Source organism: Microcaecilia unicolor, unplaced genomic scaffold (assembly GCF_901765095.1).
Source record: "Microcaecilia unicolor unplaced genomic scaffold, aMicUni1.1, whole genome shotgun sequence".
Lineage (NCBI taxonomy): Eukaryota > Metazoa > Chordata > Amphibia > Gymnophiona > Siphonopidae > Microcaecilia > Microcaecilia unicolor.
Window position 1 is genome coordinate 837,418 of NW_021963615.1, and position 21,468 is coordinate 858,885.

The 21,468-nt window shown below is 43.1% G+C and overlaps 1 protein-coding gene across 1 annotated transcript; it reads left to right on the forward strand.

The window, feature by feature from the left end:
* Nucleotides 1-809: 809 nt before the first annotated feature.
* LOC115459507 (E3 ubiquitin-protein ligase TRIM39-like) lies at nucleotides 810-21,191 on the forward strand. Its single transcript, XM_030189310.1, has 9 exons — nucleotides 810-1,232; nucleotides 2,688-2,783; nucleotides 6,047-6,277; nucleotides 8,565-8,632; nucleotides 10,429-10,538; nucleotides 11,883-11,888; nucleotides 14,906-14,911; nucleotides 15,692-15,721; nucleotides 20,662-21,191. The coding sequence occupies exons 1-9, from the start codon at nucleotides 819-821 to the stop codon at nucleotides 21,186-21,188; spliced, it is 1,488 nt and encodes a 495-aa protein (XP_030045170.1). The 5' UTR covers nucleotides 810-818; the 3' UTR covers nucleotides 21,189-21,191.
* Nucleotides 21,192-21,468: the final 277 nt, after the last annotated feature.

A 21,468-nucleotide genomic window follows, 5' to 3' on the forward strand; every position in this document is an offset into this window, starting at 1 on the left:
CTGAAAGCTAAATGTATTAGTCCAATAAAATGGTATTATTTTACTTTCTATATTTGTTTTATTTCTATTTGTTAATTTGTAAAGTGGTGATTGGTACTTGTTAGGTTTTTTTTTTCAAATTTACATCTGCTGTCTTTATATTTTGCACAGTACTAGGGGACATTTTCTGTTTCTGTGGTGTTGCATTGTATGCAGTCTGGCATTGGGGGTTCAGTTTAATTTTTGTCTAAATAGAAAGTTTATGATTACTTATTCTATAGTGGATTAGAGTGTACCTGTGTTTGTGAAAAAGACATGGCTTTCAGTTGGCATTGACTGTGCAGGATCTACGATCTGTACTATTCTGTTTGGTTTCGTTTTACAATAGGTGAATTGATGTTCTAGTGCTCACTGTAGTGTTTAAGATGCTTTCTTTTTCCTTATGTGACTTGTAGAAATGACTGCTTATGGTATGGTAGAATTGCTCTATAGGTCCTGAGTGTTTTGTATTCTCGGTAGGCCTAGTATTGGATTTTGGAGTGGGGTGTTAAAAAATGACCAGCCCCGGGTGTCAACTACCCAAGGTATGCCACTGCCCAGGCTCCAGGTTACACACAGGAAACTTCATGGGAAGAGGTCACTGCTGTTCTCCCTGCAGCTCCCAGACCCCTGGGTCTCTGTAGCTGTGGATAAAAGGGAGGAACTAGGAGACAGGAAGGAGGGCAGACAGCCCTGGTGTCGAATCAAATTACACAAAGTCCCTGACAAAGATCCTGTTCCACACAGACACTCCCTTGAAACAGAAATTTGAATTCTTAGTCTCATTTCCTGTAAGAAGCATGGCTGCAGCAAACCTTGCTGAGAGTCTGCGAGATGAAGCTTCTTGTTCTATGTGTCTGGATTATTTTACAGACCCAGTGACTACGGACTGTGGACACAACTTCTGTCGCTCCTGTATCACTCAGAGCTGGGAAGGAAGAGACACAGACTTCCCCTGTCCCCAGTGTAGGGAAACCACTCAGCAGAGCAACCTCAGATCTAACAGGCAGCTGGCAAATGTGACAGAAATGGTGAAAAAGCTCAGTCAGTGTTCAGTGAGACCCAAAGAGGAGAATCTGTGTGAGGAACATGAAGAGAGACTGAAGCTGTTTTGTGAAGAGGATCAGAAAATTATCTGCCTTATTTGTAGAGAGTCCAGAGATCACAAATCTCACACCGTGATCCCCATAAAAGAGGCTGTGCAGGAATACAAGGTCTGTATCAGTAGCTTTATTATCAGACTGTGATTCCCATAGTGGAGGAGAAGCTTAGTGGTTATTGCAGCTGATTTTGATCTTGGTGGACTGGGTTCAATTCCCAATGCAGCTCTGTGACCCTGCTTTGAATGTAGTTGCAAAAACCACAAAGAAGTGGTTTATCAAGCAACATTTCCCTTTCCTCCGTAGTGGAGGCTGTGCAGGAATCCAAGGTGTGTGTCAGTATCTTTAGTATCACTGTGTGTGTCCTGGGGTCACAAATCTCATACCATGAACTCTATAGAGGAAGCTGAGAGAGGAAGCTGTGTGTATTTAATGATATTACTGAAAATTTACCTTTTCATTCCCATAAAACTAAACAGAGTTGAATTAGCAGCATTTTGAAGAATATGAGTAGTAAGATCAATCATCAAAACTTGAACCCTGGCTGCTGTCTATTCAGGCATCTTCCATATACATTCAGGGGTCAATATTCAGCCTGTGAGTTGTGGCTCCCAGAAGGAATACAGGTATTGCCAAAACTCCATGCTGTACCCAAGAACCTAAACAGATGATAATAATAATTAATAATCTTATTGAATTACCCCCTCGTAATGCTGTTTCATCTTGTCTTACATTTCCCTATCTGTAGGAATGTGATATATAAAACAATTCACTCTGCTAATTTCTCCTATCAAAGCACCAAAATTCTCTTCCTAAATCAATCAAGTTTACAGATGGTTACCTAACTTTTACAAGTCTTCTAAAAACACATTTCTTCAGTTTGGCCTTTCTGAATACAAAGAACTCTTTTCTTAATCTCGTTTCCCTCCTAGTCCTGCCTAATTATGCTCTCACCTATCCACCCTTGAGATAGTCTAAATTCCTGGTTAGGACACCTTGTTCATGGTTCAGTTTACCTGGTTAGATATGCGAGTGGAGGAGTGGCCTAGTGGTTAGAGTGGTGGACTTTGGTCCTGGAGAACTGGGTTTGATTCCCACTGCAGGCACAGGCAGCTCTGGGCAAGTCACTTAACCCTCCATTGCCCCAGGTACAAATAAGTACCTGTATATAATATGTAAGCCGCATTGAACCTGCTATGAGTGGGAAAGCACGGGGTGCAAATGTAATAAAATATGGGGCACTGGAACTGAATATCACTGGTGCCTGCATATCTCTCAGTTCCACCCTGACTCTGCCCCCGTTTCAGCCCTCCACTGCCTGGACAGAACTTTTGCCAATATTCAGTGGTTAAAGGCTACTGAATATTGGCTCATGGCCAGTTCACCGCGATTTAACTAGGCAGATGCCTACCCTGTCTGGTTACATCACGTGGAATATTGACCCCTCAGAATTCAGTTACCTGAAAGAAATGATCTAAAGTGGAAGGAACATCTCACATTTACTGCCGAGTCTGAAATTGTGGTTAAAAAAACATTCATACGCTAATGAATGATGTTTAATTTTCACAGGCAAAACTTAAAATGCACCTGAAGCCTCTGAGAAAGAATCTGAAAGATCTTCTGAAGTTTAAATGTGCTGAAAGGAAGAAAACTGAAGTGCTGAGGGTGGGTGTCTGTGTCTCCTTCTGAGCCAGTTTCTGCAGGCTTCGGCTTGTCCTGAAATCTCTCTATATAAAAGGCAACACCAACGTTCTATGAAGCCTCCAGCCGGAAGTGTGAAGGGGGCGAGATATCCGGTTTCCCTATGAGTGTCTGCCCCGCCCTCTCTGTAACACAGTCAGTGAAGGAAAACAGCAGAGCACGAAATCAAATCGCTGGCTCTGTAACAGTGAAGGACTCAGAGGGGGGAGGGGAGAGAGGACAGAGGGCAGGGACACACACACTCCCACGTGCACACAGAAGAAAACATTGCTAGCCCCCGTTTCATTTGCATCAGAAACGGGGCTTTTTAGAGCACGAAATCAAATCGCTGGCTCTTTAACAGTGAAGGACTCAGAGGGGGGAGGGGAGAGAGGCCAGAGGGCAGGGACACACACACTCCCACATGCACACAGAAGAAAACATTGCTAGCCCCCGTTTCATTTGCATCAGAAACGGGGCTTTTTAGAGCACGAAATCAAATCGCTGGCTCTTTAACAGTGAAGGACTCAGAGGGGGGAGGGGAGAGAGGCCAGAGGGCAGGGACACACACACTCCCACATGCACACAGAAGAAAACATTGCTAGCCCCCGTTTCATTTGCATCAGAAACGGGGCTTTTTAGAGCACGAAATCAAATCGCTGGCTCTTTAACAGTGAAGGACTCAGAGGGGGGAGGGGAGAGAGGCCAGAGGGCAGGGACACACACACTCCCACATGCACACAGAAGAAAACATTGCTAGCCCCCGTTTCATTTGCATCAGAAACGGGGCTTTTTAGAGCACAAAATCAAATCGCTGGCTCTTTAACAGTGAAGGACTCAGAGGGGGGAGGGGAGAGAGGCCAGAGGGCAGGGACACACACACTCCCACATGCACACAGAAGAAAACATTGCTAGCCCCCGTTTCATTTGCATCAGAAACGGGGCTTTTTAGAGCACGAAATCAAATCGCTGGCTCTTTAACAGTGAAGGACTCAGAGGGGGGAGGGGAGAGAGGCCAGAGGGCAGGGACACACACACTCCCACATGCACACAGAAGAAAACATTGCTAGCCCCCGTTTCATTTGCATCAGAAACGGGGTTTTTTAGAGCACGAAATCAAATCGCTGGCTCTGTAACAGTGAAGGACTCAGAGGGGGGAGGGGAGAGAGGCCAGAGGGCAGGGACACACACACTCCCACATGCACACAGAAGAAAACATTGCTAGCCCCCGTTTAATTTGCATCAGAAACGGGGCTTTTTAGAGCACGAAATCATCGTGGTACCTCTCTCTTGGCGCCAGATTATAGAATTGCCTCTCAGTGCTTTCATCACATCATGGCTGAGGTGATCTGGTGACACTCACAGATGTGTTATATGTAAGTTTCTGCTCATTCAGGGATGGGTCTGTCCTGATGCATTTTAACTGAGTTCCAGGATACAGATTTCAATCTTAAATAACTCCTGTGATGTGGAAACTAATTTTCATCTAATTTAATCATTTGTAACCTGTAACTTTTGATGGGTTTTTGAGAGCTCCAGGATAGAGTTACGGATTCTGGATCCTCTGGTGTCACAAAGCTCAGCAGAGCTGGTGTTAGGTGAACTCAGTGGTCCTCAGGAAAATGAGATTAGAAAGGTAGAACTTCAGGCTGGAGATTTTCAAGCTCTGTCATCAAGAGGTTCTGCACAGCCAGTGGGTGAAATGAGGGTCCCGTAACCACGGCTTCGTACCACTCCACCTTCTCTTTAGTGGCAGCACTGCAACTACATCCAAATCACAGGCATTGTGAGATAACATCAGGATGTGCAGCTCCTTGTGACTCTGGGCAAGTCACTTAACCCTCCATTGCCCCATGAAAGCCGCATTGAGCCTGCCATGAGTGGGAAAGCGCAGGGTACAAATGTAACAAAAATAAAATAGATACTATTGGAGATTCTACATGGAATGTTGCTACTATTGGAGATTCTACATGGAATGTTGCTATTCCACTAGCAACATTCCATGTAGAAGGCTGCGCAGGCTTCTGTGTCTGTGAGTCACAGAAGCAAAAGCTTGCGCGGCCACATTGGTGATCTGCAAGGGCCGACTTCTACATGGAATGTTGCTAGTGGAATAGCAACATTCCATGTAGAATCTCAAATAGTAGCAACAGTGGAGGAGTGGCCTAGTGGTTAGGGTGGTGGACTTTGGTCCTGAGGAACTGAGTTCAATTCCCACTTCAGGCACAGGCAGCTCCTTGTGACTCTGGGCAAGTCACTTAACCCTCCATTGCCCCATGTAAGCTGCATTGAGCCTGCCATGAGTGGGAAAGCACAGGGTACAAATGTAACAAAAAAAAAAAAAAGCAAATTGAGAATAGAGTCAAATTTAACAGTAGTAACCAGAAAACTAAGAAGTCCTTTTACTAAGCTGCGTTGGTGCCTAACGTGTACCCAACGAACATCAATTCGGAGTTACTGCCCGGCTACTTTGTGGCCTGGGTGGTAATTTCATTTTTTACACTTGTCTGTTATGTGCGCCGGAAAATAATTTTCAGGCACACGGCGGAAACCAAAACACATGCCTACACCTAAGCCTTAAAGAATCCATGCCCCCTTCCTTCCCTTCCATCAACATCCCTTCCCCCTCTCCCTCCCTCCACTCCCTTCCCCCAACCGTAACCACTTATTTTGAAAGTGCTCACAGTGCTGTCATTGAAGAGAAGGTAGATCAGTGGAGAACCACCATTCAACAAAATGTTCAAAGCGGCAGGGCCAGATTATGGGGTAAGAAAGAGAAGGAAGCAGGAGATAGATACTAGGAGAAAGAGGAGAACGAGATGCTAATGAATACTGAGGAAGGGAGAGAATGGGAGATGCAGGGAGTAGATGATGGGGAAGAGTGAAATGGAGGCTGCTTGTAGTAAGGGGTGAGAATAGGAAAGAAGGGAGACCCCTCTTCTGCTCACTTAGAAATGATATGGGGACAACAGTGATACCGGGATGGGTACAGTTCACATGGGGAGAGAGGCAGAGGGAGTTGCTGGGCAGGGGATGGAGGAGATTGTGAAAGGGGGATAAGCTTCTGAGTATGGTGAGAGAGGAAGGCTGGGAAAAGAGTGGGTGGTGAGAGGAGGAAGGCTGTGCTGGTCACCACTGTTAAAGGCGGAAGTGCTGTACCAGAGCCACCACTGAGACGAGGGTAATGGCGCCACTGCAACAAAATCACTCTAGTGTTACTGTGAATTATCTCTCCTTGTTTAATCCAGAGAGAGACAGAGAGGAAAAGGCAGATAGTTGAGTCCGAGTTTGAAGAGTTGCACCAGTTTCTGAATAAGGAGAAGCAGATCCTTCTTTCGAAATTGGAGGAGGAAGAGAAGAAGATTCTCCAGAGAATCACTGAAAATGTGACCCAGCTAGAAGAGCAAAGTTCCTCCCTTATGCAGCTGATCTCCGAGACACAGGAGAAGAGTCAGCAGCCGGCCACCGAGTTACTGAAGGTGAGATTAGCAAATCTATTTCTAAGGAGGTTACAGATCTGCCAGGAGGAATCAGGGAATTCAAGTAGCAGATCGAAATATCTTATATAAGGGCCGATTTTTCAGCCAGCAGCTGCACTTACCAAATCAGAGCTTTTAAAATAATTTCATGGGGCTTAAATGGCCAAATCCTCCTGCTCTGAAGAAGGTGTAATTGCTGTATGTGCTCTACCCATGTACACACAAGTCATGTGTTTTTAATGATCTATATTTGAGTCGTTGAGTGAAAAGGTACCAAATGAGATAAAGGCTATAAAAGTTTGGAAGGGTAAATTGGGCAACTTCCATTTTTGAAAGTTTTGTGTACTGTAGGGTCAATAGAGAGGGGCTATGCAATTTTTTCACAATGTTGATGTTTTTCATGTTCTACAGCCTAAAAACTGTGGGTATGTGATTTCCAGGGTTATTCACTTAATTGATAAACATTTCTTATTTTTTAAAGATGTAGTTAGTCCATTCCTGAGGCTGAAATTTTGCAGGATTATACAGTTGATATCCCTCTGCTAGAAATAAGTCACTTACCCCACTTTTGATACCTTTTCACCCAGACATCACAACTCCACCTCTGCCCAAACCAGGCCCTTGAGAGCCTCTACATGCAGATCACGGATCAGAGCCACTAAGGAGGTTTCAGTACTGTGCCCCATCCAAAAGTCTGATTATCATGAAAGGACGTGTGTTTTATCTAAATACTTGAAAGTTGCCCAAGTATCAATTACAACTTAGGAGATAAATGGCAGGTTTGAAACAGGCTGATACACTTGTTTCCATAATGAGTTTGGGTGTTTCTTATAGATTTTTGGATGCTGATCATAGAAATGGCATCAAAAGTTTGTAGCTGTTTTGTGATTTATTTATTTGTTACATTTGTACCCCGCGCTTTCCCACTCATAGCAGGTTCAATGCAGCTTACATAGCAATAGGGTTACAAAGTATTGTGGAGAGAGTACAAGCAGCAGAATAATAAAGGAGAATGTGGATAGGAGAAATGAAATGAGGGAAAGGGGATAAGTAGGGGGAAAAGCATAGGGAGAATGGGTGGAAGTCGTGGTCGAAGACAGTGTCATTGTCGGGGTTGTGGTCTAAGTCATTATTTTTGTCACACTATCAGGTTTTGGGTAGATGTAGGTTAGATCGGCTCATTTGGGTAAGCTTGCTTAAATAGTTGGGTTTTCAGCGATTTCCGGAAGGGTAGATAGTCATTGATTGCTCGAATAGATCTGAGTAGGGCACTCTAGAGCTGGCTGCCTAAGAAGGAGAAGTTGGATTCATTCTCTGATTGGGAGCCCAATGAAGCTTTACATGAAGGGGAGTTGCACTATCAAATCGTGTTTTGCCAAAAATGAGTCTAGCTGCCGTGTTTTGGGCAGTCTGGAGTTTTTTCAGGATTTGGGCCTTACAGCCTATTACTATTACTATTACTAAATACTATTGCAGTAGTCAATGTGGGTATGTACTATGGATTGTACCAGGTTACGGAATGTTTTCAGGGGAAGATATGGTTTCTTGCGTTTCAGTGTCCACATCATGTTGAACATTTGCTTCGTAGTGGATTTTGCGTGATTTTCTAGTGTTAGATGTTTGTCTAAGGTCACCCCAAGAATTTTCAGGTTGTTGGATATGGAGATTGTGATGTCAGGGGTATTAAGAGTAGTTGGGAGGGGTGCAGGGTGTTGGGATGAGAGGATTAGGCATTGTGTTTTCTCTTTGTTCAGTTTCATCATAAAAGCATTGGCCCAAGAGGTTATGATGTTCATGCCGGTAGCTATTTTATCAGAGATTTCTGTTAGGTCTGTTTTGAAGGGGATGAAGATGTTGACGTTATCAGCATAGAAGAAAGGGTTGAGACCATGTTTGAATAGGGATTTGGCTAGAGGGGATCATCATAAGATTGAAGAGGATTGGGGATAGAGTAGATCCTTGTGGTACATCGCAGGTCTGATGACCAGGGAGATGAAATGTATGACATTGATTTAACTGGGTAGGATCTGTGGTGATGAAGCCTGTTATCCATTTAAATTGATATTTCCGCCGATCCCAATTTTGTCTAGTAGTTTTGGTTAGAGTATTATGACTTACCATGTCAAATGCACTAGATAAGTCGAATTGTAGAAAAAGGATGTTGTTTCCAATGCTATATCCCTGTTGAATTGATTGAGCACAGCTGTGAGTAGAGTATCTATGTATACTGTGTTCTCATAAACTGTGAAATCTAACTAGAAATATTCTCTGTTTCATTTCCCTTTAGGATGTGAAGGATGCCGGCGACCTACAAGTTAGTTTTCTGTCATTTTCTATGCGGCTGGATGGATTTGAGTGAGAAAGAAGGGAATTAATTGATTGGTGAAAGGGAGAGGAGTAGTTTAACTGGTGGGCTTTGATCTTGGCAACCTGGGTTCGAGCCCCAATGCAGCTCTTGTTGACCTTGGGCAAATCACTTAACCCTCCATTGCCCCCGGAACAAAAAAAACTCTGATTGTGAGCCCCCTAGGGACAGAGAAAGTACCTGTATATAATGTGTACAGTGCTGCGTACGTCTAGTAGTGCTATAGAAATGATTAGTAGTAGACATGGAATTGAGAATGGGAGAAAGGGAGGTGGGATTAAGTGAGGAAAGGGAGAACTAAAGTTTAGAGGAAGCACTGAGAAATGGAAGGGAAAAGATAGAGGATGGGGAGGAGAATTACAGACCAACCTTCCCTTCCCCCTGACTCTCCTATTTCCTCTCCCACCAACCTCCCTGATATCTCCTCTCTTCCTGTCGTCACCTATTTGGCCCTCCATGAATCCTCTCTTCATTCCCCACCAAACTTCACCCTTTCAAACTCCTTTCCACCTCTACCTTGCCAGTGGTGCTGCCCCTTAACCGTATTGCAGAAGGCGTTGCGGGTGATGGTCTCTGTTCTGACGTTGTCCATAACAAAGTAATTCTATAAAAATGTGTTTATATTTCTTTGAAGGGTGACTAAACATGTGGATAATGGTGACCCAGTTGATACTGTATATCTGGATTTTCAGAAGACATTTGATAAAGTTCCCCATGAATTTCTCCTGAGGAAAATAAAACGTCATAGGATGGGATACAGTGTCGTATTGTGGATATTAGAACATAAGAACATAAGAATAACCATAGTGGGTCAGACCAATGGTCCATCTAGCCCAGTATCCTGCTTTCAACAGTGGCCAATCCAGATCACAAGTACCTGGCAGAAAACCAAATTGTGGCAACACTCCATGCTACAAATCCCAGGGAAAGCAGTTGCTTCCCATGTCTGTCTCAATAGCAGTCTATGGACTTTTCCTCCAGGAATTTGTCCAACCCAGATACGCTAACCACTATTACCAGATCCTCTAGCAAAGAGTTCCAGAGCATAACTATTTGTTGAGTAAAATAATATTTCTTCCTATTTGTTTTTAAAGTATTTCCATGTAACTTCCTTGAGTGTCCCTTAGTCTTTGTACTTTTGGAACGAGTAAAAATGGATTTACTTCTCGTTCTACACCACTCAGGATTTTGTAGACTCAATCATATCTCCCCTCAGCTGTCTCTTTTCCAAGCTGAAGAGCCCTAACCTCTTTAGCCTTTCCTCATATGAGAGGAGTTCCATCCCTTTTATCATTTTGGTTGCTCTTCTTTGAACCTTTTCTAATTCCTCTATTGGGCTCATTTTCAAAACAGAAAAAGATCTAAAAAGTGGCATAAAGTAGCATTTGGATCTTTTTCTCACAAAAACACCAAAATCAGTACTTTCAAAACCTATTTTTAGACATTTTTCTATGAAGTCCGTCAGAAGTGTGTCCAAATCTCAAGGGGTGTGTCAGGGGTGTGTTCAGACGGGGACTTATGCGTTCTTAAGACTTAGATGTTTTTCAGCCATAATGGAACAAAAGAAAAACATCCAGGTCTAAAACTTAGATGTTTTGAGCTAGACCTGTTTTTATAACGAATAAGGCACAAAAAGGTGCCCTAAATACCCAGATGACCACTGGAGGGAATCAGGAGTGGTTTCAAAAATGAGTCCCATAATCACAGAGTGTTCATGGGATATTTCATTCCTTCCACTGTCACATCTCTATCCCCTGAGTAATCCCAGTGACTCTCTAACCCATAGGTGTGAGAAAATGAAGTTTCCAGAACCAGAGGCTGTTTCTACTGATCTGAAAATGGGTTTCCAATTGAGCTTCCCTCAGCAGCTGAAGAAATGGATTACAAAATTTGGAGGTGAGGAATTGATCCCTTTTTAATTTGGTTTGTCTTCTTTACAAATGCTCTGGATGATTCCAGTAAAAATGTGCAGAAATATTTTTTTTTTGTTTGTTTCATTTGTATAAAAGTATAAATCTGAGAAACAGACACCACAGTAGGACACAGTGTTACATTGTTCAGCCCCCAGGAAAATACAGTGTTGCACTGTTCACCCCACAGTAATTTATACAGTTACATTGTTCACTCTGCAGTAAGTTACATTGTTACACTGTTCAACCCACCTCAACTGCTTTCTAAGGAACAAATCCCAATATTCACCTAACAGGGACCTTCGTTTAATACTTCAAGAAAAGAAAAAACCCCTTAAAGGAAACCAACTTGAGAAACTCAGGAACTAAATATTTTTGTATTTATTTGTTTAACATAATTTATAATCTGCAGTTCTAGGCATGGTATAATTCAACCTATATAAAGGCAATAAAACATTTAATCATGACCATCACATTCATATCAATTACTAGCAGACATATTAATTCTGTATCATTAACATACACTCTGAATACCTGATAAACATAACAGTATTTATACTTTAGTGATGATCAATTACGAAATGCCTGAGAGTATATAAAAAGGATTTTAACTGTTTTCTAAAGTTTAAGTGATCAGCCTATAATTGGGCTTCTCCTGGGAAAGCATTCCCTATATTAGATCCAGCCATTGAAGGAATAATATTGAAGTTGTGATGTTCAGCCTCTTTTAAACACTGGCCACTGCAGGTTTTTTATATCTAGATTTCCTGTGCTGGGCTGTATCTTATACCGGTACTGAGTATGTGGATATACATTGACTAGCAATATTCTGATGGGTACCAAATAGTAACCCAAAGTTACCACATCCTTTTTGTTGTCCTAATTTTATCTAGATAGTTACCCAGTTACTGGACTAAATTTTGCCACTAATGAGGTAACTTCCGACTCTACCCATGCTCAATCTCCAGACCATCCTAGCACTGCGTCGATAATGTCGAGATAGGCTGTACAAATTTCAGCGCTATTATTTATAGATCTAAATGTCATCTGCCAGTTGGATTCTGTCTCCCAGTCATGTAAGGTCCTCTTGCAATTTTTCACAATCCTCTTGTGTTTTAAGAACTTTGAATAACATTATGTCCTCAGCAAATTTAATCACCCCACTCATTAGTCCTATTTCTAAATCATTTGTGACTAAGTTAAAAAGTGGAGGTCCCAGCACAGAAACCGAGGAACCCCATTATTTACCCTTCTCCATTGAGAATATTGACCATTTAATCCTACTCTGTTTTCTATCTTTTAAACAGTTCTTTTAACCAGTGTAGATTAGAAATTGGTTATTGGACAGAAAACACGGGGTAGGCATAAATGGTCATTTCTCTCAATGGAGGAGGGTGAACAGTGGAGTGCCGCAGGGATCTGTACTGGGACCGGTACTATTTAACATATTTATAAATGATATGGAAATCGGAACGATGAGTGAGGTGATCAAATTTACAAATGATACACAACTATTCAAGGTTGTTAAAATAAGTGTGGACTGTGAAATATTGCAGGAAGACCTTTGGAAATTGGAAGACTGGGCGTCCAAATGGCAGATGAAATTTAATATGGACAAATGCAAGGTGATGCACATTGGGAAGAATAATCTGAATCATAGTTACCTGATGCTAGGGTCCACCTTGGGGGTCAGCGCTTAAGAAAAAGATCTGGGTGTCACAGATAATACGCTGAAATCTTCTGCTCAGTGTGTGGCGGCGGCAGCCAAAAATCAAACAGGATGCAAGGAATCATTAGGAAAGGGATGGTGAATAAGACTGAAAACACTATAACGCTTTTGTATCGCTCCATGGTGAAGCCGCACCTTGAGTATTGCGTTCAGTTCTGGTCGCCGTATATCAAAAAAGATATAGCGGAATTAAAAAAGGTTCAAAGAAGAGCGACCAAAATGATAAAGGGGATGGAACTCCTCTCGTATGAGGAAAGGCTAAAGAGGTTAGGGCTCTTCAGCTTGGAAAAGAGATGGATGAGGAGAGACACGATTGAGGTCTACAAAATCCTGAGTAGTGTAGAAGAAGTAGAAGTAAATTGATTTTTTACTCATTCCAAAAGTGCAAAGACTAAGGGACACTCGAGGAAATTACATGGAAATACTTTTAAAACAAATAGGAGGAAATATTTTTTCACTCAACGAATAGTTAAACTATGGAACTCTTTGAGGCAGACATGGGAAGCAACTGCTTGCCCTGGGATTTGTGGTATGGAGTGTTACCATGATTTGGGTTTCTGCCAGGTACTTCTTACCTGGCTTGACCACTGTTCGGAAAACAGGGTACTGGGCTAGATGGACCCTTGGGCTGACCCAGTATGGCTACACTTATGTGCTCTACACTAGCACCGTCCTCCTAGCCACTGGGTCACAACTGCCTCTGGGTGGGTCTCCCACTCTCAAGTTATCCCCAGTGATTTTTAGGTTACTGAGGCCACACTCCCAGTGGTCCCACAGTTCCAAGAAAGCACTCATAGACCCATCACACAAACCACCAGGATTCTTTATCAGTCCAGATAAACAGGGCAAACAAACTATTATGATTATTCTCTTTAAAATATTGAACAGTGGACAAAATAGTACAAATAGCAAACAATAACATGTAACTGAAATATTGATCAATTATAACACTAACTAAACATCTGTATACTGCCTAAACAGTACCTGGGAAGATCAGGACATATAATTAACCAAGCCTCAGCAAAGAGATCTGTCTCTCTTTTCTCCCGGGCTAAGACTAAAGCAACAGTCAGCAACAACTGCTGAGCAATTTCAAACTCCAGGCCAATCAGAGCCCAGTCAACAAGTTTTACTGCTGCTTGCTTCCTGCTTGAGTTAAAGAAATACCACCTGCTGGCCAAATAGGAGAAATACACTTCAGGACATAATTAAAACAGGAAAATATCTAACGTTTTACAGGCTTAAAACACACTTCTTCACAAGGATATAGTAGGGATCATCATGTTAAAAACCAAATATCAGCATTACCAGCATGTTGCGCACTGTTGACGTACTTTCCCACCGACACTTGGATTAGAAAAATCAGCTGTAAGGCACTGCTGCTATAAAAAGACAAACAGCATGAATAATGCATAAGACTGATGTCACTTCATACTGCTAATAAGCTAACAAATAGAAAAAAATATGCTCATTGTATATAACAACTTAAAACAACAAGCAGGTGTCTTGTCCCACCAATTTCGGCACCGAGTACAAACGATGAATAAGTATAAACAGTGTGTATAAATAAATAAAATACACCACCTGAGCAACATATCATTAGTAATATGAACACAGCCAACGGCTTATAAAAACGAAACAGATTATCTTGTAAACTACATAAAAAAGGAATGAAAAACAAAACGAAAAATACAATGCAAAAAGAGGAATTAAAAAAATAAATGGAATATAAAACAAGCAAAAATTACACCAAGCGCTGAAGTAAAAGTCCCACTTTTACCAGCTACTGAAACACTCACAAAAGAAAACTCTCCCTCCAGCACTTAAACTGCAAAGGAACATCTGGGAAGGCTGCTATTTCGAAAAAAATGGAGAAATGGGAAAAGAGCAGCACCCGTCACGTAATAAATAATGCAGAAGGCTGGTGTCACATAATGAAAAAAATAGCACATATCGCATATAAAAAAACAAAAAGCTAGCATATTTTTCAGTCAATATCACACTAATTATGCAGTCTTTTTCTCATTATTATGGTTGCTTAAAGGGGGAGGGGGAGGGAATGGTTTGGGGTAGGAATATGGTTGTTGTTGTTTATATGACTGGATACATATGTTTTTGTGGATTTTGCACTAAAATTAATAAAAAATGATTTAAACATAAAAAATACTGACTGCCGTGGGCTGAATATGGTCTGGATAATGTCATGTTCTTACTTTATAACAGCTGTACCATCAGTTCTGTCCAAAGCAACAATGACCTTGCGTTGTCTATTGTGACTCCTATTTGAGTATAACCTGAAGAAGGAATGGGTGATAAGGCAAAGCTTGTTTTATTTTGCTGCATTGCACCCTGGAAGTCATGTGTTTGCTATGTCATAAGCTTATTCCTGGAATAAGCATCAGAAAATCTGTTTTACTCTTTTGAGATTTTGCCAGGTACTTGTGACCTGGATTCACCACTACTGGAAACAGGATACTGGGCTTGATGGACCTTCAGTCTTTCCCTGGATGGCAATTCTTATGTATGAATGTACTTATGAGATCATTGAAGGACGTTTTTACAATTCAAAATCTCTAACATTTCTCTCTCTCTCTTTTTTTACAAAATAAAATCACATCCTGCAGGATTTGGTAAGTTTTGTTCAGTTAGTAACATATGTATTTTAGGGGTGAGCAATTAATGTGTTAATAACACTATTAGGGCCCCTTTTACTAAGCGGCGGTAAGCCATCATATCCGGCGCTACAACAAACATGTCGTACGCTGCCCGGTTACTGCCGGGTTAGTGCGGGAGCCCTTACTGCCTCCTTCCCAAATGGCCGCTGTGGTAAAAGGGGGCCTTGCCGCGTGTGTGAAAAACATGCAGCGACGCCAGCACAGGCCCCCTTTTGCTGCAGCTTGGTAAAAGGGTACCTTAATGCCTCAAACTCCTTCTCTCCCCCTGCACGGACAGACTCTGCAGGTACTTCAGCTGCCTCGTGGAAGAAGTGGGGGAAGGTCTTGTGAGACTTCAAACCACAAGACTTCCCCAACTTCCTGCACTGCGTGACTCAAGTATCTGCAGAGCCCAATCACCGTACAGGGCGAGACAAGGCGTTTGAGGCAACGCTGAGCCTGAGCCCTGCTGTACAAGAAAATGCGGGGGGGGGGGGGGGGGGGGGGAAGAGAAACTGGGTGAAGGCTGGGCATTGGGGCATGAGAGAAACTGGGTGAAGGCTGTTTGAAATGTTTTTCTTTAATGCCCAAAATGCTGTGATTAAGTGCGCTTAATTGCATAATTAAAATTTTCATCACACGATTAATCACAATTAAAACTTTTATCATTGTCCACCCCTAATATAATCTTTTATATCATTGTACTTATTTCTCTTGTCTGAGATCTGATCATTGTTCATCTTTATTTTAATGCAGATTGGTGGATGGAATTTGGCAAATATACAGGTAACTGAATCTGATATACAATAATTATACCAAACCACCAAGTTTCCTAGAGCGTCCAAGAGGTTAGGCTCGTTAGCGTCTTTAATGTGTGTTAACTATGTACATGCATTAACCCTATAAGTGCCTACAATATCCCTATATGCGCTTACACGCTAATTGTGGGCTCGTTAAAAATGCTAACGCACCTTAGTAAACAGGGCCCTTAATCTGGTCAAAGTGGAATAAACATATTTAATCTGATGACCGGATTAAGACAAGAAACGTTTCCATCTGAATGATACAGTATAATTTGCTTCTGGAAATGGCCACCAAGCATCCAGGGGGTGAGTTACAAGCTACCTGTACCAATCGTAAGAGAAAGAAACATGTGATGTGTCTTAATGACAAAATAGGTGTCTTGAATAAGCTTCATTCCGGCATGTCTGTTTTGTACCGTTGGCCGCGAGTTAAAGTTTAATGAGTCAACTGATCAATCCAGCAAAACAAGGAAGAGATTGAGTGGTCTGTTCGAGAAGCAGAACCAGAAAGTTCTGAAACAACATCTGTGCTTTGTGATGAGTCAGCAGAAAAGATGGAAAAGTGGTTAAATTTGTGGATAATGCAAATGGTGGATTTTTAAAAAAGGCACTGTGGACAGCACTGCTATGAGCATGAAAGTCAAACGTCACCCAGGGTCAGGAAAACATCAAACCCTTTTCTGCAAGTTCTAGCTGGCTTGCGCGTTTAAAAGGGTTATGTGCCAGAGGAGGTCTTCAATGTTCATGAGACTGGATTGTTTTACTAACAGGCTGGCAAATGAACATATCTAACGAAAATGGCAGCCAAAGCCCCTGGTTTTAAGGCATTTAAAGATCATGCCATCCTGTTGTTGTGCTGAGCTCCACCACCCCTATTCACCAAACTGGCCATTGTCTTGACCTCGTCCTCTCCTCTACCTGCTCACCCTCCAATTTCTGCGCCTCTGCTCTTCCTCTCTCAGATCATCACCTGATCACCTTCACACTTCATCACCCTCCCCCTCAGTCCCGCCCAACACTAACCACTGCTTTCAGGAATCTCCAGGCTGTCGACCCTCCCACCTTATCCTCTACTATCTCTAATCTTCTCCCATCCATCATGTCCTCCGAGTCAGTCGACAAGGCTGTCTCTACTTACAATGCCACTCTCTCCTCTGCTCTGGACACCCTTGCACCATCCATCTCCCATCGCACAAGGCGTACTAATCCCCAGCCCTGGCTGACCCCTTGCATCCGATACCTTCGCTCCTGCGCCCGATCTGCTGAACGCCTCTGGAGGAAATCTCACACCCATAGCGACTTCATTCATTACAAATTCATGCTATCCTCCTTCCAGTACTCTCTATTCCTTGCCAAACAGGACTATTACATCCAATTGACTAATTTTCTCGGCTCCAACCCTCATCGTCTCTTTGCCACCCTTAACTCCCTCCTCAAAGTGCCGTCCGCTCCCACCCCCCACCCCCACTCTCTCCTCAATCACTGGTTGACTACTTCCGCGACAAGGTGCAGAAGATCAACCTCGAATTTACTACCAAGCCACCTCTTCCTCTTCACCCTTTAACCCACTCCCTCAACCAACCAACCCAGGCCTCCTTCTCCTCTTTTCCTGATATCACCAAGGAGGAAACCGCCCACCTTCTTTCCTCCTCGAAATGCACCACCTGTTCCTCTGATCCCATCCCTACTAACTTACTAAACACCATCTCTCCTACTGTCACCCCCCCCCCCCATCTGTCATATCCTCAACCTCTCTCTCTCCACTGCAACTGTCCCTGACTCCTTCAAGCATGCTGTAGTCACACCACTCCTCAAAAAACCACCACTAGACCCTACCTGCCCTTCCAATTACCGCCCCATCTCCCTCCTACCCTTCCTCTCCAAGATACTTGAACGCACCGTTCACAGCCGCTGCCTTGATTTTCTCTCCTCTCATGCCATCCTCGATCCGCTTCAATCCGGTTTTCGCCCTCTACACTCGACAGAAACGGCACTCACTAAAGTCTGTAATGACCTGTTCCTTGCCAAATCCAAAGGTCACTGACCTATCCGCCGCCTTTGACACTGTCAATCATAATTTACTTCTTGCTACACTATCCTCATTTGGGTTCCAAGGCTCTGTCCTCTCCTAGTTCTCCTCTTATCTCTCCCACAGTACCTTCAGAGTACATTCTCATGGATCTTCCTCCACCCCCATCCCGCTCTCTGTTGGAGTTCCTCAGGGATCTGTCCTTGGACCCCTTCTTTTTTCAATCTACACCTCTTCCCTGGGCTCGCTGATCTCATCTCATGGTTTCCAATATCATCTTTATGCTGATGACACCCAGCTTTATCTCTCCACACCAGACGTCACTGCAGAAACCCAAGCCAAAGTATCGGCCTGCTTATCCGACATTGCTGCCTGGATGTCCAACCGCCACCTGAAACTGAACATGGCCAAGACCGAGCTCATTGTCTTTCCACCCAAACCCACTTCTCCTCTCCCTCCAGTCTCTATTTCAGTCGATAACACCCTCATCCTCCCCGTCTCATCTGCCCGCAACCTCGGAGTCATCTTCGACTCCTCCTTCTCTGCCCATATCCAGCAGACAGCCAAGACCTGTTGCTTCTTTCTCTATAACATTAGCAAAATTCGCCCTTTCCTCTCTGACCACACCACCCGAACTCTCATCCACTCTCTCATTACCTCCTGCCTTGACTACTGCAACCTACTCCTCACTGGCCTCCCAATTAACCATCTATCCCCACTTTAATCCGTTCAGAACTCTGCTGCGCGTCTTATCTTCCGCCTAGACCGATATGCTCATATCACCCCTCTCCTCAAGTCACTTCACTGGCTTCTGATCAGGTACCGCATACAGTTCAAGCTTCTCCTACTAACCTACAAATGCACTCAATCTGCAGCCCCTCACTACCTCTCTACCCTCATCTCCCCTTACGCTCCTACCCGTAACCTCCGCTCACAGGACAAATCCCTCCTCTCAGTATCCTTCTCCACCACCGCCAACTCCAGACTCCGCCCTTTCTGCCTCGCCTCACCCTATGCTTGGAATAAACTCCCTGAGCCCATACGCCAAGCCCCCTCCCTGCCCATCCTCAAATCCTTGCTCAAAGCCCACCTCTTCAATGTCGCTTTCGGCAACTAACCATTGTACCTCTATCCAGGAAATCTAGACTGCCTCAATCTTGATTGTCTGCACTTTTTGTCCTTTAGATTGTAAGCTCCTTTGAGCAGGGACTGTCCTTCTTTGTTAATTGTACGGCGCTGCGCAACCCTGGTAGCACTTTAGAAATGTTAAATAGTAGTACATAAGTACATAAGTAATGCCATACTGGGAAAAGACCAAAGGCCCATCGAGCCCAGCATCTTGTCCACGACAGCGGCCAATCCAGGCCAAGGGCACCTGGCAAGCTTCCCAAACATACAAACATGTTATTCCTGGGATTTTGGATTTTTCCAAGTCCGTTTAGTAGCGGTTTATGGACTTGTCCTTTAGGAAACTGTCCAACCCCTTTTTAAACTCTGCTAAGCTAACCGCCTTCACCACATTTTCCGGCACGTTGGGTGAAGAAAAATTTTCTCTGATTTGTTTTAAATTTACTACACTGTAGTTTAATCGCATGCCCCCTAGTCCTAGTATTTTTGGAAAGCGTGAACAGACGCTTCACATCCACCTGTTCCACTCCACTCATTATTTTATATACCTCTATCATGTCTCCCCTCAGCCGTCTCTTCTCCAAGCTGAATAGCCCTAGCCTCCTTAATCTTTCTTCATAGGGAAGTCGTCCCATCCCCGCTATCATTTTAGTCGCCCTTCGCTGCACCTTTTCCAATTCTACTATATCTTTCTTGAGATGCGGCGACCAGAATTGAACACAATACTCAAGCAGAAGTAGTAATAGTTATTACTCAGATATATATTTTTTAATGTCAGACTGCTCAGGGGTTGATATTCAAAGCAATTTAACCAGGCAAAAATGGATCTTAGTCAGTTAAATCATTTGTTCACGCTAACCAATAATTTTCAGCCTTGCTAGGGTGTCCCTAGAACCAGCCCCTCCAAATGACACAGTGATTACAATTTATAACAAATTATTACCCTACCTATAAAAGGTTATTCCATAATTATACTTCCTCTGTGCACATCCGTATGCTGCACAAGCCAGAATATTTGAAAATATAAGTGAGATTAAATAAAAATGCCACCAACAATAAAGACCGAAAATGAGGGTGCAGCAGCTCATAGTTTGTTTGCTTAGTTTTGAGAGTATAGGGATGATGGCTGAGTTTGAGAGGGGAAACAGAGATTAACCTAATTGGCTTCAGCGTTTTATCCAGCCTCCTTGGTATGAATAGATTCATTCCAGTAGGGAACACTGAAAAACTGATATCCAATAAGATTAGTCCAATCTATGAGCGGCGCAGCTGTGGAATGCTCTACCTGCAGACCTGAAAGCTATTGATGATTTAAATAACTTTCGCAAATCTCTGAAAACTCATCTATTCCAAAAGGCCTACAAGGAAAATACATAGCCTACAAACTACCTCAACAAATCACACAATCACTACAGCTCACCTTCAACTTACCTAACACTTCCCGTCTATCCTCCCTTACCCAATAACCACAAATAGGTGGGAAAAAAGTGGGATACAAATGCAATAAATAAAATAAAAATAAATAAAATAATAGCCAATAGCAGAGCTCCTGTCATAGAAAAAGTGATTGACTGAAGAACCAGCAAATGAGAGTTAGAGGTAGGTGCAGGAGCAGCCAATGAAGGTTAGAGGCAGAGCTGGGTGTGTGAGGAGTCAATGAGGGTTAGGGGTGAGTGTGTGAGGAGCCAATGAGGGTTAGCGGTGGGTGTGTGATAAGCTAATGAGAAGTGTTTGCTCATGTTTATTAATGTGTCTTTTCTCCGCAGTAAATGTGACTCTGGATCCTGAAACTGCTGGTCCTGATCTCGTCCTGTCTGAAGATGGGAAAAGTGTCAGAAGTGGAAACACAGGACAGAATGTGCCGGACACTCCTCAGAGATTTGATTATGATCCCTGTGTGCTGGGGAGTGAGGGCTTCACCTCAGGGAGACATTACTGGGAGGTGGAGGTGGGGGATGTGAGTTACTGGACATTGGGAGTGTGTAAAGACTCTGTGATGAGGAAAGGGGTGATCGATCCCTCGCCTGAGAATGGATTCTGGACAGTGAAGCTGTGGTATGAACAGAGATGCTGGGCCCTCACCTCCTGTGAGACCTATCTCCCCCTGAGTGAGATCCTCTGGACAGTGGGGATTCTGCTGGACTATGAGGCAGGAAAGGTCTCGTTTTATGATGCAGAGAATAAATCTCATCTCTTCACCTTCACTGACTCCTTCACAGGGAAACTCCAACCTTTCTTCATGACTCATTCTGAATTTCCTGTGAGAATCCGCCAGGTACCAGCCTGGAATTAAACAGCAGGACTCAGAATTAACATTCCCAGACTCTCTGCTGCTCTTCCTTATGATTTCATAAAATCCAGCTTCTTTCCTGAATATTTCCTTTATTCTGAAGTCTGTAGCAGGATTGTGTAATGTGGAAGATTTTACAGATTTGTGTTAAAACATTGTTACAGAAATATAAAACTTTTAGGATTTCTTTCTTTCCTTTATAGAAATGAGGTTTATTTCTGTCTATCCCAGTGGATTAACATAGAAGCCAAAACACTTTCACAGTTTCAAACATGAGGGACAG